The sequence below is a fragment of the Thunnus albacares genome, chromosome 5 (assembly GCF_914725855.1).
Source record: "Thunnus albacares chromosome 5, fThuAlb1.1, whole genome shotgun sequence".
NCBI classification, from domain to species: domain Eukaryota; kingdom Metazoa; phylum Chordata; class Actinopteri; order Scombriformes; family Scombridae; genus Thunnus; species Thunnus albacares.
The window spans coordinates 16667337-16686332 of NC_058110.1; the positions used below are offsets into that span (position 1 = coordinate 16667337).

General features: G+C 41.0%; 1 protein-coding gene across 5 annotated transcripts in view; it reads right to left on the minus strand.

The window, feature by feature from the left end:
* The window catches only part of cpne5a (copine Va), an 85399-nt gene that overhangs the window by 64895 nt on the left and 1508 nt on the right, over positions 1 to 18996 (minus strand). For 2 of the 5 annotated variants that reach the window (XM_044351329.1, XM_044351326.1), the window contains exons 3-6: positions 18697 to 18802; positions 16254 to 17303; positions 1631 to 1671; positions 726 to 772 (exon numbers count right to left, since the gene is read on the minus strand). In XM_044351329.1, coding sequence (XP_044207264.1) covers positions 726 to 772; positions 1631 to 1671; positions 16254 to 16363 — 198 coding nt within the window. In that variant the 5' untranslated portion in view covers positions 16364 to 17303; positions 18697 to 18802. Of the gene's footprint in view, positions 1 to 725; positions 773 to 1630; positions 1672 to 16253; positions 17329 to 18696; positions 18803 to 18996 lie in introns of all 5 variants that reach the window. The other 3 variants (XM_044351328.1, XM_044351327.1, XM_044351330.1) reach the window with 3 other exon arrangements.

Here is an 18996-nt window from a genome sequence, read left to right on the forward strand (position 1 = left end):
GATAGTGTACACTGACCATAATCATCTTGTTTTCCTAGCCCAGATGTACAACCATAACCAGCGGTTAATGCTTTGGGGCATGTTGGTGCAAGGCTACAAGATCAAGCAACCTCAAGATCAAGCATAAAAAGGGGGTAGACAATGTTGTTGCTGATGTGCTGCCCCATGGGTGAGGTGGTCTAAACTTTAATTTATCCATTTATACATCTTTTGGTGGTGGATGAACTGGACTATCTCACTGTGTAATTATGCTAAGTTGAATTGGACACATGGTATTAAATTCATTTGTTGTAAATTTCAGAGTTATGGATTACATAAATGGATTAAGCATAATTAAATTGCCATTTCTCTGTATGTCCACCCATTGAGATTACAGGGACAAATAATAATGCCAGAAGGACCCTTTGTCTTGTTGCAATCTCTGCCTTCCTCTACTTTTCCTCTCTCTCTGGTCTTATTATGGCCCAGTGGCCAACAGCCAAGGGGCACTCTGACGCAGAGGCAAATCTTTATCGATACGTGTAACTGTCACCTTAATCAGCCAATCAGTCACAGCTAACGCAGTGCTGACCAACGTGCGGATGTTCGCAGGGTCAATCAATTGCAAATGATTGGCACTCACAGCAGGGGTAGGGAGAGAGGGTTGTAGACAGAGAGCGTGCTGTTGTGAAGAGGAGACAGGCTGATTGAGTTGTGTTGACAGAGGGACAGCTGTGATCTCTTACCTCTCGCCACTGTTTGGACTCCACGCCCTGGGTGTACAACACAACCACTGAGAAGAGAGGAGGAGGAGGGTAGATAGGAAGACAGAGAGAAAGCAGAGGAATATATTGTCACTAAACAATCTCAATCAAGCATCCTGCTTCTTTAAATAGTGTTTGTTTTGTTCCTCCTTTTCCGACATTCATCATTAATTATCCTGCCACAATCTGACAGCATAATGAAGTGCCAAGCTTGATGATGCTGCACTGCATCAAATTCTAAGTATGATGTCCACATGCAAAGAACAAAGCTCTAAAGCAAGATTGAAGGCTCCTGGAATACAATTTAAGCCATGCAATCAAAACACAATTTCTTATCGGTGGGATTCTGATTCCTATTTGATTTTGCAACTTTAAATGAAGCTGAGGCAGGCGAACGCAACATGACCTGTCATATATCCCAAGGTCCATCTCCAGGCGAATACAAAACAGGGCGAGTATGATATTTTCCCAGTAGGTTATTTACACAAAGGGCTCGAACCTCCTCCCTATTATGTTAAATGTCTCCTCCATTCTCTATCCTGCAGGGAGTATCAAAGAAAATGCCTTTATGGCGGCTCCCCATGTGTCTCACCAAAAGACCAAAAGCCATTTGTATTCAAAGGCTAGCGTTTATACCCTGCATGCATTAAGGTACTTTCTGTAGCTCTCAGTGTGGAAAGGTTGTCACATTACTGTGCAAATGATATGCAGTTATTGAAGGAACACTTTGAAATAGCAGAGTAAACTGAATCAAAGTTAAGCTCAGCGAAAGTAAAAAAGTAAATCTTCGCAAAAGGAGAGGAGGTATCAATTAACTGTATTCTGGGTAAAATTTCCCACAGGAAAAGCTAAGCTGCAAGTAGCATCATAAAAAGCTGAGAACTTACATGGGTCGGATTTGGAGAAAGTGTCTCGGTCCAAGAGATTCCTGTAAGAGAAGGAAGGACGGTTACACATCAAAATTCCATTTGAGTCCAGCATGTGTTTATGTAAGTCTAATTAATGCGGCGTAACAGTTGGGAAATTCCATCTTCTGTAAGGTGTGTAAGGTGTCCCATATGTAAATGCTTCCAGTCTTATGGAGTTTGATCAAAAAATCCCATAGCAAAGAACTACAGGATAATTGCAAGGTAATTCAAAACCACACTTATCTTCTCATAAACCATATTGTCCTTGAATTTTCCAAGTGAGCAGTACAATAACCTCATTAAAGCACAGTAAAAGGACACAGAGGACACAGAGGTAGATGTAAAAACATGGGTGCTACTTATAACTGTTTGCCACTTCAAAGAATTCGGGGTGCATATTTCACCAAGGCTGCATAATCCTCTACAGTTATTCTTATGAGAGAAAATGATTGACATTGTCATTCCAGATTTTTTTGTGCAGTAGTTCAGGACAAAACAGCAAAAATGTTCACAATTGTCCACCTCAAAATGAAGTATTCCTGAAAGAGTTCCTAAATGGGCACCTGGATATGATGTATGCACTAGTTCTTTAGCCTATGGCCTAACTTTCCACCAAATTTCATTCAAATCTGTTGACTTTGGAGAAATGCTGCTAAGAAACAATCAAACAGTTAAACAAACAGGACCAAACACACTGAACAGCATCTCTCCTCCACATACATATATATGTATATATGTATGTATTTTATGTAGGTAACTAATCAACAGAAATATGCCATAGTTGAATAGTACATTGGTGTGTGACAAATACTGAAGTTGCTGCTACAACCAAATAGGACCTGTTGTTATGATTGGTTTTTGAATGGTGATTTAGTTACTTTGGTTATTCTTCATTAAGTTTTTATATGATATTTTGGCTTTATATAATATTTTGGCTGTTGAATTCATGCAGCAAAGGAGGGACAACATTTCAAAGGTCCCAGGAACAGCACCAGGTTGTGCAGGTATTTTGGCATAATGTTCACAGCCAGAATTACAGGTCACATGACAGAGACTTTTCCCAAAATATCATCATTACATATGCCATGATACCATGGATAATACACATTAAGAAAATATATTGTATTATCATAATTTGAGCCATTAGTTCCAATAAAAATCAAAAAGCCTCAAAGAAGATTATCATGGCAGCATTCATGTGTGAAGGGAGTCACCACTCAACCAGAGAACTCTGATTAGAGCTGCAAAGATTTGTCAATTAATTAATAGACCAAAAAAAATATTCTGATAATCTATTTAGTACTCTTTCAAGCAAAAATGGCAAACATTTTGTGGCTGTAGCTTATCAAATGTGAGGATTTTGTCTTGAATTATTGTAAACTGGATATGTTCGTGATTTGGACTGTTGGTCAGACAAAAATAGTTTGAAGACATCACCTTAAGCTCTGGGAAATTGTGAAGGGGGTCATCCCATGCCAAATCAGACAGAATCCAGAAAAGTATTTGCAACACCATGTCAAAACTAAGGCCTTTAAAAATATTTTTGTTCAATTCCGATGTTTTTATATCTTTTTGGCCATTTGATATTTTTTTAATTTTTACATTCTCAAAAACGCCTTATCTGGGAAGCCAAGTTTGAGCATTAATATCTTGAAAAGTGTTATTCCTAGCTAGGACTGTCACAACGAAGAATTCATGATAACGATATCATCGCGATATCTATAGAAAATTTGAAAAAAAAAAGCTTTCAGTCGAATCATCTTTGACTTTGTTTAATGTGCGTTTTGCCTCTTTTCTGGCAAATGAACTGCACTCAAAATATGAGTGTAGGGAGGTGGAGAGAGAGTCAGTAACCATAACTGTACAAGGTTTGAAAGGATTTTGAACACACAGAAGTATAAGGTTTCTATTTCTGCCTGAATATTTTTTTCAAACAGATACCTGCAGATGACCTATAGCTGTGACTTATTAGCTGGAAAATACAATGGGACAACAGCATGGAGCCTTACCTAGTCCAAGTTCAAATGTAACAACAATACCACAGAAAATTAATATTTAACACGTTTTTCTGAGGGTATGTCTAGGTGTCTTCAGAAAAAGGCCATTTAGAGACACCAAATAACCCCTGCTTCAGAGTAACTGAAACATAAACACATTATAGTGCTACCTTTGTGCATAAAAATAGTCAAAAAAGTCAAAACCAGTGCTATGGTGGAAAAGGAGTTCATATAAAAGTTAATCACAGCAAACTATTTATATTCACATAATTTCCATGTTGTGGCTTTATAAAAAGCAATAAAGCAGCATATGGTCATTTTCAGAATTTCATTTGCTATTTGATGCCCCAGTCATCAGGAGAATCTGTTCCTATTGGCTTGGTCTTTATATGAAAGAAGAGGGGCAGGCACCTCCTTTCAATGCGGACACTCGTTCGCTATTGTAGGCTGTGGATAGGACATGGAAGCCCCTATTGGGTCAAGTGAGGTGTCAATTGAAAGGTCAGAGTGCAGTAGCCATTTTGATACCAAGGTGTGGCTAATGTGGTTTACATGCAAACGCGAGTTATGATGGACAACACATTGGAGGATTAGGATATCTGCCGGCTAATTTGAAATGATGCAACAGCCATCCATGGATATTTATTGATGTAATAATGTGTATTCAGACCAAATCAGACGGTGCGGCGAAAACGTCAGTCCTCCCATTCATTCATTTGAATGGGGCTAGTGCGTTTCGGCTGCGGCTGTTTTGGCTGCTGCAGTGCCCCACCGGACTGCGGCCGGAGAGTTGAGCCAACTCCAACTTTTGGAGAAACGCAACCCGACGTCACTGTGGCTGAAGGCTGCAGTTTCCAATCACAGCCGGAGATCAGACTGATCAGAGCTGTAAACTCTGGATTATTTATACGATATTATCATATGTGTATCATTAACATGATATTAATATTTCATTTTTTAAATATCACACTTATTGTCAATACTAGTATATCGCGACACCCCTATTTCTAGCCTTACCAAACTTTGTAGGATGGAAGACAAACATGTTCCAAGTATGATTGAACCATTAAAAGTTTATACTGCATGCCTATTGGTTTTCTATAATACCCTAGATTTGGAAAATAGTGCCACATTCCTCCATGAGAGTGATATTGAGGGTATTATAAAACCATTTTTTCACACCCATATGGTATCAATTATTATTTTTTCTTCAAATACAATCTTTTATTAATTTTGTGCCAATATTTGACTGCTCTACCACTAATTAACATGAAGATATTATGAATAAAACAAAGCGTGGTAGCATTTTTCTGTAATTTTCATAGGACCAAAATGGTATGTGGGGTAGCTAGTAGGAACATGAAAATGTATGTGGAAATAGCTTAATGTATGATCATTTAGTATACAAAGTGCCAATGTCCTTCCATGTTTCCTTCATAGATAAATACACTTAGTTAAAGACAAAATTTTAACTCATTTTACTATAGGTCATTAAAAAATAATCTATAAACACATCCAACCATTTATGTGGAAACACACTTAAATACTCCCACTGGAGCTGAGAAGAACATTTCGGATACCACTTATTCCTCCTTATACCACAGGATTTATCAAAATATTTCACTTACTTTCAATATCCAGGACCTTACCAAAGACATAATTCCCATCTCAAATGCCCTCTATTCCAATGAACGTACTGAAAACATGTTTATCCTTTATTTCTTACAATTAATCATGGAGATAATGAGGCAAAAAAATGTAATCCTGAAATGGATGTTTTTCTGCCATAGGTAAAATATCTCTTGAATCTGTGTCTATTTTTGTATGACATTGGCACTTTGCACCCTTAACAACCATACATCAAGCAATTTCCATGTACATTTTTATGGTCCTACTAGCTACCCCACATACCATTTTGGTCCTATGAAAATGACCAAAATATGCTACCACGCCTTTGTTTTATTCATAATATTTTCATGTCCATTGGTGGCAGAGACCTCAAATATTGGCACAAAATTAATAAAAGACTATATTTGCAGAAAAATAATGATTGATGTCGTATTGCTGCAAAAATGTGGGTTTGTAGAACCCTGCATGCAGTACAAGCTTTTAATGGTTTTGGCATACAGAACACATGCTTGTCTTCCATCCTACAAAGTTTAGTGAGGCTAGGAACAATACTTGTCAAGATGTTAATGCCCAAACATGGCTTCCCAGCTAAGGCGTTTTTGAGGCTGTAAAAATGAATTCATATCAAGGACTGAAAAAATATGAAAACATAGGATCTGAACAGAAATATTTTACAGGGCTTGGTTTTGGGACTCATTCATGATATAGACAAGGTTTGAACAAAATCTGAGAAGGTGCTGCAACAACCTTATCTGATTTGACACAGTCTGATATTTTATTGTCCAATTAATTGAGAAAATGATTTGCAGATTAAAAATAACTGAAAATAAAATTAGTTGCAGCTCTAACTCAAATGCATATGTGGCATGTGCAAAAAGTTCCCTTAATACACCCATGACAACCTTGAAGACAGACTGACAAGACTGCGTCAGAGCTGACAGTAAACCCATCTGATGCAGCATTGCAGTACTGCAAAGTGAACGTACAGCCAAACTGTTTTTGCTTTGGTGGGTTTGGCCTCAGGGTACAAAACAAGCCACAACACAAACTATATATGAAGACTTATTTCACCATTCAAAACAACATGGTACCATCAATACAGTCAATATGCATCCACATTGCCTAGGTTAGATTCAAAGCTCATTTAGCATGCATGAGAGCATCCTGGAGTCACTGCAGCCTTGTGCTCATAATGTTATGGATTTGATCCACTTCTCGTAAAGCAGTATATCTACAGATGTTACACATATTCAGAACAGTTCTCATTCAGTCTCCCTCAGTCTGAACTACAATAAAAAAAAAAAAGCTACTATTGCATATCAGGATACCTACAATAGTATTTCCCCACACCCTGAATCCTCATATAAAACACAACCTTGTTCACGGTGGAGGAGCTATCCAGTTCACTGATCATCATCCAAACCTTTTCAAGCAGCCATACTCTCTGATTGGCTCACTGACTCATTCAAGATAAGAGTCGCAATCAGCATTAATATTATTCATGCAGTCTTTATTTTTAGCCTCTTCCAGGCTGGAATATGTGTGGTTTTTGGGAGATGGAGGGAAATTTCCCGAAAAAAGACATTCCCTTTCTTTCCCTCTGCCACTGTACGATCGAATACAGCAAATATTACCTTTAAAACCTAAAGACAGTGCTATAAATGGGACCCACTATCAGCTACTTCATTCAATATTTTAGATGAGAAACCTTATTCCAGATGGTTTCAGTGAATTCATTAGCACGTCAGTGAATGCAAAAGCCAATAAATATGTCTTGTTTCTAGTTTTTTTAGCTCTCGCCGTGTCAATAAATAACTTGCATGCAGCTCAGAACAATCCTCATGCCCTTAAGGGAAAGCAGGAATTCAATGAATATAGATGAGATTTCAGGACTGAATCCAAGCAACAGGAAATCATTCATGTACATGTAATTCTGAATTCTTGGACACAAAATCTTCTGTCACAGGGATACGTGGGGGGATAAAAGATGCAGCTTTGCTGGGTATTAGCCTTGGGCTGACCTGACTACAGTTGGAACATTGTCAGTGTAATTATCACTGGAGATAACAAATCCGTCCATGACTAACTGCCTCTTTGTATCCACCTGTTACTGTCTGGCATCCATTACCCTCTGACAATTAGCTTGTCCATCACCTCATCCCATCTCTCTGTGCAAAACAGAATGAGCCACATGGAAAAAGGAAAATAGGAAAACATAACATCCTGTTTCACTTTTGCACATTACTGCAGAAAACAAGCCATCATTTGAGATGTTGAACCTCATTTTGCTCTCACAGAACATTTTTTACTCCAGGAGGAAATAATTGGTATACAGATTTATAAACCCATTCAAATTAATCCAACATCTTACTGTGCACATGGCCAGAGTACACACAAGGGTGCCACAGGATGGGTATTAACATCTCAGTTAATCCATCTGCTCTCGTTGAAGTAACGCTGCCTATTTCAAAAGTTAACTCCTTCTCTCTACACATCTCAATGGGATAATAGAGGATCATTATCCCGAAACCTGATGTAGGAAAAGTTTGTTGATGAAGATGAAGTTCAATGAAAGTAGGACAAAAGTAATTTGAACCAGCCACTTCTCATGTATTGGCCTTGTTTCATACCGTGGCACTTTGACCATCTAATTTGAAATGACGTGAATGATGGCAAACATGACTTTTCTTATTCCTCTTGATCTCACCACCTTCATTAAAACTCTGAGTGCAATAATCTCTTGTCACCGGAGCATTTAATATTTTATCACATATGAAGCAAGAGTCTGGAAAGTATTATTAGATGTAGAACAAACAAAACTACAAGAAATAGAATTCAATTCCACTTGAGAAAGAAAGAAGATCAGTTTAATAGCTTTCTTTCTCTACCTAATCATCTATAACAAAGTAATGTTTGTTTATTCATCAGTGAATTAAGCTTGCAGTTATTGATTATGCACACTTTAATTAATAAGTAAGGCAGTACCTGGGAAAGCTGTTGAAAGCCTTTGAACGTTGAATTAGTGTCAAACAAGCTCTGTATGTGCTCTGCAATCAAATCTGCTAACTCTCTCTGGCTGTGTAAATGTGCCAAAAAAGTGTTTAGTTTGGCCAAAAAATTGATAAATGTTTCTACTGCCGGCCAAGTGTGAAGGAGGTTTGACCTCTAAAATATGGTTGGCTGTTAAACTCTAATTTCAAGGAATATATAAGGAGCACACGCTCCCTCTCGGTCAGGCCCCTGGAGATATTTCAGCAGCTCCTTGGTCCATGTGGCTGATCATTAAAGTGAGAAATGCGGGAATTAATTCCTGCACCCCTAGTGCCTTATTGTCAGCAGTCCCTTAATTCTCCACCACTTTCTTGGAGTTGTCGAAATCATAATTGGCACCTTGGAGAAATAGCATCTAATTCAGCAGAAAGTGGTTTTAAATAGTCTTGAATCTGGCTGGCAAATTCCAGTATGAGCTGCTGCCTCATTGGCTCTTAGAAGGACACGAAAATGCAAGCTTGAAAGTCAAGTCTCTGACTGGGTTAGAGGAAGGCAAGACTCTATATTACATTAGAGACAACGGGAGATGGCTGGGAGGAGAACATAAAGGATGGTTTGAATTTTCAAGTCTGCTCTGTCACTTCACTTTCACTCTTGCCCTATGGCCCTCTCTCCTTTGACTGAGGACAGACACTGTATTCCCAGAGTCAGTAGTTCTACTTTTTGTCTAATATACCCTTAAGCAGCTTCTCAGGGGTCAAAGAGTCAGAGAACCAAACGGGGGAGCTATATGCTTCTGCAGAGGGCAGCTGACCCTTTATAAACTGGAGGAATCACATTAGTCAGACAGAAATATTCCCACTTTCCTTGAGGGTATTTTGTAATTCAGAAAAAACGTATTTACAGTACATTATGCAGGAAAGGTCATCAGATACAGGCGTGTAAGGAGCACCTCCGCTGAAATTAAAGACAACAAATTAAAACAACAGCTGATAAAATCTGCTGAACTTCTGCATTTAATTACTGGAAATGTGCCTCTCTGCCTGAATTGCATAACAGAATTCCTCGGAAGGTGACAGATGATGATACAGAGGAATGTTGCTTTTGTCTGGATCTTAAAACCTCCCCCCCATTACATGCAACACGCAATCTGGTCCCTTTATTAGTGACAGAGCCATCTGCTGACCTTCACTGTGATGGCACCAGGTGTCTTCTCCTCCTCCATCTGTTTAATTATTCAGTTTTTGTTCCACCTGCGATCTCTCCAGGTCGACAATACCAGCAGCAGAGCACTCCCTGGGCGGCCGTCTCGTAAGAAGTGACAGAATCTCAGTCATAAAACTGCTCTTCTGGTAGTATAATAAATGAGATTGCACATATGCTGTGAGTCCCTGGTTCGGTTTGGCTTTTGGTGTGTGACCAATGTCCGACCTGGGAATAATATCACTGCTAATTGCACACTGTGACAGCTCGGGATTTGTGCAGAGAAAGGGTGTTCTTTTGCAAGGAGCTGGGAGAGATGTGCATACTGATACTATGTGGCTGTTATAACCCTGGCAGAATACTTTGCACTTAGCCTACTGTGAATTCCCGCCAATTTCCCCTCATCTTTCCATCGCTGCAAATATCTTTGAACACGCTAACTGTGTACTTCACAGACTGGCAATGTGAAGCACTTCAGAAAAAAAAAACTGTGTGGATTCAGTGAGGTGTGAAGTGGAGAGAGCAGGGTCAATCTCAATAGTGATCATGATGATAAAGCATACAAAGAAACTCTCTGAGTATAACACTAATAATATTAGTGAGGGATGAGATAGCTGTGAGCACACCATACAGGGTGGAAATAGAGAAATTGAGCTGTTTAATTGGTGCTGCCCCAGATGACTAGAAGACGCAGACAATACGATCTGTCTCTGATCACAGTCAAGACTTAGCTACAACATGTAAAATACTACGCCAATAAAAGTAAGACAAGCTCACTACAGTGTTAAACGCATCCTCTGACAGCAGGCATGTGGGAAATCACACAATGAAGAAAGAAAAAGAAATGCTCAAACAATTTATCAGTCACCAAGACCCCCTCAAACTGCACGTCAAGCATCCAATCTAACAGAAATTCATCCCGGTTCTAAACTTAACCAAGGGCGACCAATTTGGGGTTAAAATTGGGTTTAATCCGTACTGTGTCTGCCCAATTTAAGTCGCCTCAAATGGATGTGTGACTGTTTGAACTCACTGATGTGGCTGGTCTTCGCACCTGCCTAAATAGAAATTTTCTGAAAGCTTCAAATACAAGTGGTGATGTGTGACGACCCTCTCTGGACAGACTCTTTGTGCTCTACCTGCCGGAGCCTGGTGGGTGAAGGGTCTTCAGGGAGATTCAGCTCACCTGGACTGACTGTCAGTCATTTGCCCTCTCTCCTCTGGCTTCCACCATTTTTGGTTTTGGTTGTGTTTAGTTTCATTTATCTCTTAGTTATGTACAATAAATCTATTTTTAGTTAAAACTGTGTGGTCTCCCCTGCTTTGTCCAGCCTTGAGCCAGGTTGTGACATGATGTAAGCTGTTTTTTTTTTCTTTCTTAATATAACTGACACAATCAATGTTCTTTTTTTCACGTTTTTAACTTTCAATTACTTTGTTGTTACATTGATATGTAGAAAACTCAAATCATCAGCTATTTCTAGAACCTTTTTTATCAACTAGCAAACTGTGTTCTCACAACTTGAACACCAATCATATCATGCTCGGCTGATGATGTCAGAAATACGGCTTTGCATGTTCCATTTAAAGGCGTTTAACATGAAAAAGAAAAGAAAATCAAGCAAATTTGAAATCAGACTAACTCACAGCTTCTACAGAAGCCTCTAACCATTTCAGTTCTGCAGCTTGTGATTAAGTTTATCTTGAACAATTAATACATTTTGACTGATAATCCATTTCCCTACAGTGGAAATTAATTGTATTTGTATTATCAAGCCTGAGGTTTCAGCTCTATACACAGTTTTGTAGCAAACACACACACACACACTCACCCACACAGGCAGAAATGTCCCTTTTGGCTACTGTATAACATATCCACTCAAATGTACAAAACAGAAGAATTCCCAACTTTACGGAGCCAACAATAAGATGACAATAAGTAGCTTGTTTAGGCCTGCAGTTAAGACTGTCAATGAGAGAGACCTTCAACATACGCAACATAATGTGGTAAAGTCTTGACTGAGCAACCTGTCACACTTTGTACGAATCCGCCACCAGCGCTCTCACATTTCCCAGACAAGCTGTGATGTTAGGTCAAATATCCCCCGACACAAAAATCCACTAACATACTTTGCTGACCCTTAAGGTTCCTTGAAAATAGTGACAAAAGCCGCTTGATACGTTTGAGCCAAGAGGGACTGTCTAGATTTCCTATCACTACACAACACTCTTGACTTTTCCTGTCATTCCAATCAACACTTTCAGACAACACAGGCGGCATGCAGAGCGTCATACACCACTGGCATTGCACCACAACTGTGTTTCCATGGGATCCCCCTCTACTGTCATACATCCCAAATGAGAATATATTAATAACACTGACACCACCACAAGCCAAGTGTCTGGGATCCAAACTCATTTTCACTGTGTCAGGGGTTCATGCATAATTATCCGCTTCATCGACCTGTGAGACTCGCCTGCTGCAATCTTAACATCCCCAAAATTGGAAGAAAAAAAAAAAGTCTGCCTCTCTTGGCGCGCTCATGTCTCTCAGCCACGATCCCCAAGACAGATGCGACACATCACTCACAGACACGAGCCATCCTGCAAGATAAAAGCTGCAAGCTCGCCTGAGGTCAGCCTTAACCCAGAACACGATATGAAAAGAATGGCACAGTAAAAACACTGCAAATTGAAATTTCTTTCTTGCTCAGAGAGATCTGTTATTAATATTTTATGTTCTTGCACAATGCAAACTAGTTCAACTCAAACTTGCTTTCTGCCAGGGCAAAACAAAAGGATGTTTCAACCAGGAAAAACCAGGTCACAGGGTTTGATTAAATGGGTAACCAAGACTGAATGAGATCAACAGCTATTAACAAAACAACAGCAGAGTTACAGGCCACAGCAACGCAGTCAAATAATCGAACAATAGGTCGGTTACACAGCTTGAATCCCAATTGCTCTGCTCAAGAAATTGTTTTTGACAGATCGAGCAGCGATGCCACACATCCTAATCGTCCTGATGATTTCACTGAGCCCCCCCCCCATGCGATGATTGCCTCAGGAGGAATTCAGATCAAGAAGCATGCCACAAGTTTTCAGATTGACCCTGGGGAACAGCAATCAGTGGCCTCATACGCCAGGGATCCTCTCCTGCAAGCATCTGTCACAGGATGCTGACAGTCATGTGACCCCTTGTGTGTTTCACCAGGTAATGAATCCCTCGGGAACAGAGTGGCCTGGTTGAGTTAGATCCCCCCAGCTATGGAATGCATTGATTGGATGCAGTGCTACTCCGACCAATCTATCACTGCAAATGAACGGTTACAGCGAGCTCCAAAGCAACAGCACAGAATAGGAGGGGACGGCCAAGAAGCAGTGCCTTCGTCCTGATGAAATAGGCAATGGAGGCTGATAAAGTTCGATGTTCGAGCTGTCAGGTGGAAGGCTGAGCGTAGTGGAAGGGAGGGTGGCTTTGTCAGCCAATTCCACGTTTAATAGCATACCTGTGGTGTGTTATGACACGTTGCAGAGGGCCAGTAAATTTCTATAATGTGGCCTTTGTTGATCTGTTTGCGGATGGGAGTGAAATAAAAATTCAAGCTACGTCCTTGTGCCTGGTCATTTTGTTAGACTAAAGCGTATATCATGTTCTTAGAATGATACAGGGTCTATATCTTGGCTTTTCATCAAATCATTATGCCATTTTCTTTCCCTTCACTTTCTTCTAGATTATACCTGTGTCACAAATGAGATGCCTTAAAGTAATCTTTCAGGAGCAAGAAATAATTTTGTTGCGATAAGGGTTGTAAAGATTTGTCAAGGTTGTCAAGCTTATCAACTACAAGGGATTCTATTCCCTCACTGTAGTCACAGCAGCACATACAGTAAACAGAGTGTTTACAAAGCATTACTAACATCCCGCACATGGACCTGTGAAGAGAAACATGGGAAAAAAATTCCATTCATTAAATGAAGATCCATGTGTCAGGCCTTTAGGGGCGTTGTGGTTTTTGTCTGTGTGCACATTTTTCCAACATTCATTACCAAAAGTGTGCATCACAGTGGAACCACGGAGCCCCAGTTTCCCTAAAGTCATTGTACATGGGAACTCTGAGACGGTCTGGTAAGCTGAGATATAGAAAGGGCACATTCTACAATCCAGCAGGATTCACATGCACTACTTTGCTCATAATTAAAGCATGATGTAGCAAATGGCATAGACAAGTTATGAAATATTCATTAGAGTTGCTTAAATATTAACTAATGAACACACTCATTACTGCCACGTAAGAGGTGGGATCAAGTCTGTAAAAGTACCAGGGGATCACTGGCCTTAAACCACTGAACTGTATTCACTGGCAGGAATACAGGCCACTTGAGCTTGAAGAGCCATCTTATTGCTGAGTGTATCGCCCTCGCTGCTAAGAAGCAGATGCTTTGGGCTCGGCTCACTGGCTGACCTGTGAGTAAAACCAATCAGAACCATAAGAGCACATGCAATATGTTATCACAGTGATATGCACTTGTTTTGATAAGGGGTTGTCTGCTTCAGTCCTTCCAGTTTGTCAGGGGGGCTTGCAGTAATATTGGCAGAGGGTTATGAGAATGCCTGTAGGGCTGCACGCCACAATTCAATTCCATGTGCGCTGCAATCTCAGAGCTCTCAGGCTTACTAAATCAATTACACAGAGTTGTGGAGCCTGTGCCTCTCACCCACATAACACCCATTGTTTCTTGGATGGACCAAATACACACTTGCTGATAGCTGGGCGGAGTGGCTGCATGCATGGCCGTGTATTTCATATACTGTATGTTCAACTTTTGAGCAGTCCTCAGAGGTCAAACATGAGCTACTGTAGCAATTTCCACGAGTCACAAAGAAGAAAATAGGACCTGAAGTCTTCGCATCTAAAGCAGACAATGTTTCAAGGCCCAGTGAAAGCTGGAATGATTTTTTCTTCTCTATCAAACCGTGTCCTGGAGCAAGTCTTTGTTTTGGAGAGACATTAATGACAAACAAGGGAGCTGCAGATCGACAGAGCCTGGGGGCATCAACACAGACCCCAGCTTAAAGTATGAAGGTCTGAGGGAAAAAAACAATTGTGTGCACCACGAGGGAAACAACATGAGTCCAGCTGCTACTCAACACATGCCCCACTATGGATAAAACACACACACATACAGTACATACACACAAGAAAGACCCCCCACACAGTATAAAGTCCACAGCTTATACATGCCACATACACACACACACTCACAACTGAATATTTTATTACATAAACACAGAATCCTAAAGTAGACCTATACAGGATTTAATACTGTTCACCCTCTTCAAACTAAATACCCCTCTTATAGCTGGTCTCTCAATCTCTCTACTGCATAAAGACATGTGACTAATTCATTAATATCCAAAATGGGTTATAAGGTCAGCTACATGATAACAGCAATGTTGGGTTTGTTGTTCAACCACAGAATTTCAAAGTGGATGACAAAGCAGCCTTTGCAACAAGATAGGCAATCAATCAATTTCCCCTACAGATAACTGACTGCGCGGATGGAGATTTTGAGAAGAATGCAGATGAGAGAGAGAAGAAAAACGGTGACCGCAGGATGTTTGGTTAATAAATCTCTCTCTCCAGTGGCGTTATGTATATTAAGTCCTTAACTCTCTATAGGATCGACAGCAGTGCACATGAGAACACGTCATTTACATGTATACAGCACTGACATAGCCAGCAGGTACAAACACTGTGAATTATGGCAAAATGACGCACAGCTGGGGAAATCTTTGTAACACAAATTAACACCGATTTCAGTGAGATATGTTGTTTAAAACCGCACCAACTGTTTTTGTCGACCTATATAAACCCACTATATGTTGCAGCAGTATACTGTATACACTGACTCTACCTGCAACCAGCGCTGCCCCACCCTATCAAGCCGAACCACTTGCCATCTTCGTGGTATTTGGGGTTTTTTGTGGGGGTTCAGTTGAAAGCCAATTGAAAACGAGAGGAACAATTAAGTGTTCGTTCTTCGCGTTTCTGTAACAAACTAGTGTCGCTTTCGGCGCCTGTCAAGCAGTTCACACTTGACACACTGCCTCAGGGGAAACCTCTCAGGCACGCCAACAAACTCTACGGCGATATCTCCTGTGGCACGCGACTAGGCGCGCGCAAAGCACACGCACGCACACGCACACGCACAGGCGCACACACATACACACACACACACACACACACACACACACACACACACACAAGAGATACGCTGACGGAGATATGGATTTATCTAAATATCTAAATAGACACCACAGACTAAATATTTACGATAAACAGGATAATCAAAAGCTTAAAAGTTTGGGTATGGACAGATTTACAGCATTTGTCTGTGATTGGGGGAATGCTGGACATTACTGCAATGCCAATTAGGTGCTGTGTGAATTTCTAATTCTAACTAAAAGTCTGTAAAAATGTTAAAATAGGCCTATTCCAATTAGATCTGTATGCTTATAGGTCTTTATAGCAGATGCGGCGATTTTACCTTCATATTTCTTTAGTAATGTTATCTTTTTTTAAAAGTTTTTCTAGCTATTCTTCACAATTTTTTCAACGTGGTTCAGGTTTAAGTTAGGTTTTTCAGCACTAAGATGTTTAATGGCATATTATTCATCACAAACAGTGATGCTTCTCACAGCAAGACGCACCGAAAGCGCGCGGAGCTCCCCAAAACCTGACGCAGACACAGCACCAGCAGCGCCGGGGTGCACTTACCTGCAGGATACGGTGATCTCCACTTTGGTGGCCGGGATGCTCCCACTGATGGGGTCGAAGTCACGGACCGTCGCCGTGGCTTCCACTTTGTCCATAACGTCTCCCTCCATGCTAGCGGGAGACCCAGGCCAGCTCCCCGGGCCGCGAGTGTCCCTCTGAACCTGGAGAGCCGACGGTGGAGACCCGGAGCGCAGTGGACGAGCGAGCAGGAGCGGATACGGTCCAGACAAACCTCCTAAGTGCTGTCCATCGGACGGGCAACAGCATAGAAAGTTTAATGGGAAGCTGCAGCGGTGAGGCGTTTGATTTGGCTACACTGGGATCACATGCCAGGACACATCAGCGCTAACTCCGCTGTTTTCCAGGCAAAGAATGAGCTCTTCTGCCAGAGGAGCGTCTGAAAAGTAAAAGCTGTGAACTCCACCCCCCCTGCCTGCATTCTCCTACAAGCGGAGCTGCGACTGACACTCGTTGCAGATTCAAGCTATTGATATATGGCTGGACGGATCGTTATTTGGCTCCAAATTGGTTTTAAGAGCTTCTAACAGAAAATAAATAAGCAATGAGGGGCGTGAATGTTGCCTTAGGTTGTATTTTTCCTTTTTTTGTTTGTTTGATTTAATAAATTAATAGGTGAAATGTCGTGTATGAAATTGAGCCGGTTATTTAAAGTGCAATTTTCTAGCTATGGAAACCTGCAGAAGTAAAATATCGCCTCAAATTAACGACAAAATAAAATGTTCAAGCTGCACCTTTACGTCACCTGCAGCGGATAAATGGTTTATTCTCACCCAGTGTAGAAAATTACATCAGTTCCTCCAGAGCCATCAGCTCTTATTTCTAATTGAAAGGCTGTCTGGTTCTCTTTCAGCATCTGGACAGCTCCTCAAACTCCTGCAGCTTCAGTCACAGCCTCGTTCCTCATTTGTAATGATGTTTGTTTTTCCTCCACACCTTCACTGTATATTCATCTCTGGGAGACTGTATAGGTGTTCTGTGCTCTCCCAGGGGAGCTTTACTTCCGATTCATCGTTTTCCTGATTGAACAACCTGATGAAATGTGGAGGAATTCAACCTGTCAGACGAATAATTCAAAGGTAAACTGCTGTGGAGATTTTTGTGGGAATGTGTGTGTGTGTGTGTGTGTGTTCTGTCTGTTATAGGCTACTTTTGGGGACAAATTTCAGAATTCAGACCAGATAACTGGGGACGGCTTGTCCAATTGGGGACAAAAGTCATGTCCCCTATTGGGAAAAAGCTGATTTTGGGGCCAGCGGTTAAGTTTAGGGTTAGGTATGTGGTCCTTATGGTTAAGGTTAGGATAAGTCTCCGGGAAATGAATGTCAATGTAATGTCCTCTGAAGTGATCGAAACACGATTGTGTGTGTGTGTGTGTGTGGTCCAGGTACTCCTCATGTTGTTGGCACATAAATCTGTTTACACAGTCATTTGCAGAGACTTGCCTCCCTTAAGGGGACAGAAAGCAAGTCCCCTTAACATAAGTCATTAATTTTAGGGTGAAGACTTTGTTTAAAGTTAAGTTTAGAGTTATATTAGCATTAGTGGTAGGTTAGGGTTAGGCATGTGGTGGTTATGGTTAAGGTTAGGATAAGTCCCCAGGAAATGAATGTCAATGTAATGTCCTCTGAAGTGATCAAAACATGATTGTGTGTGGGTGTGTGTGTGGATGTGTGTGTGTTGGGAGGGGTTGGGGGGTAACTCCTATCAGTCAAGGCAGAAATCTCAAAGGAGAGGATCACTGCATAGAGTGATTGTTTCTCTCTTGTAAAATACATTTAAAGAGATCACTCCCATGTCACCTGGAAACATTGACACGGTTATCACTGGCAAATAGGCTAGCTGCTTGTTCTCACATGGAAACGGCCAATCACCCTCTCTAAATCAGCTGTTTATGCAAATATATACAGGACTGCATCAATCTGTGACATATGGAAATCAAACTCTACATATACACACCGACACATCTATATAGTTGACACATGACATGGGAACATATGAGCTCCACGCCACAGGCTTTCCATCACTCTCCAAGCGTCGTTTATGAGCAGAAAGCATTGTGGGAGGTCTATGCACAGCGGTAGCGCACCGCTATACCTACACTTATACACCTGGGAGTGAGACTTGGATTGATTGGGCGGCAAGGGTTGCACACTTCGGACACAACACCATCAGAGCGCTGCTTCATCATTAGTCATGTTCACTCGGTAATTAGGCCCTGTGGTGGCCCTTGGATGGTTGATTTTGAGCTCTCCTCAGTGAGCTGTTCCCCACCGCCTGCTGAGACACCCTCCATTTTTCCCACCCGCAGCCGCCCCACTTCCTATAGCTGTGGCAGGAGTGTAATTACGGCTGTATGAATCCTGTCTGCGGGGAGTGTGTGTGTATGTGTGTGTGTGTGTGTGAACAGTGGTAACATCCAGACCTGCTCAGCATAAACAGCAGGCCACAGCATCAGTAGGGGGAGGAGGCCAGATGATGGGATACAAGCTCCAACATCACCGGTGTTTAGTTCTGCAGTGAGGAATAGCCTCCAGCAACAAGAGAAGAGACTCAAGGGTTACAATTACTGTACTGTATGTTATTATTTTCATTTTGTGTATTTTTTTACATTTTCATTTTTTATTACTTTGTTGGATTTGCCAGTATTATTAAGAAAAATACTGAATAATGAATATTTGTCTGGCAGCTGTTACTTTTCAGAAGAATCGAATTTAAAAAAACA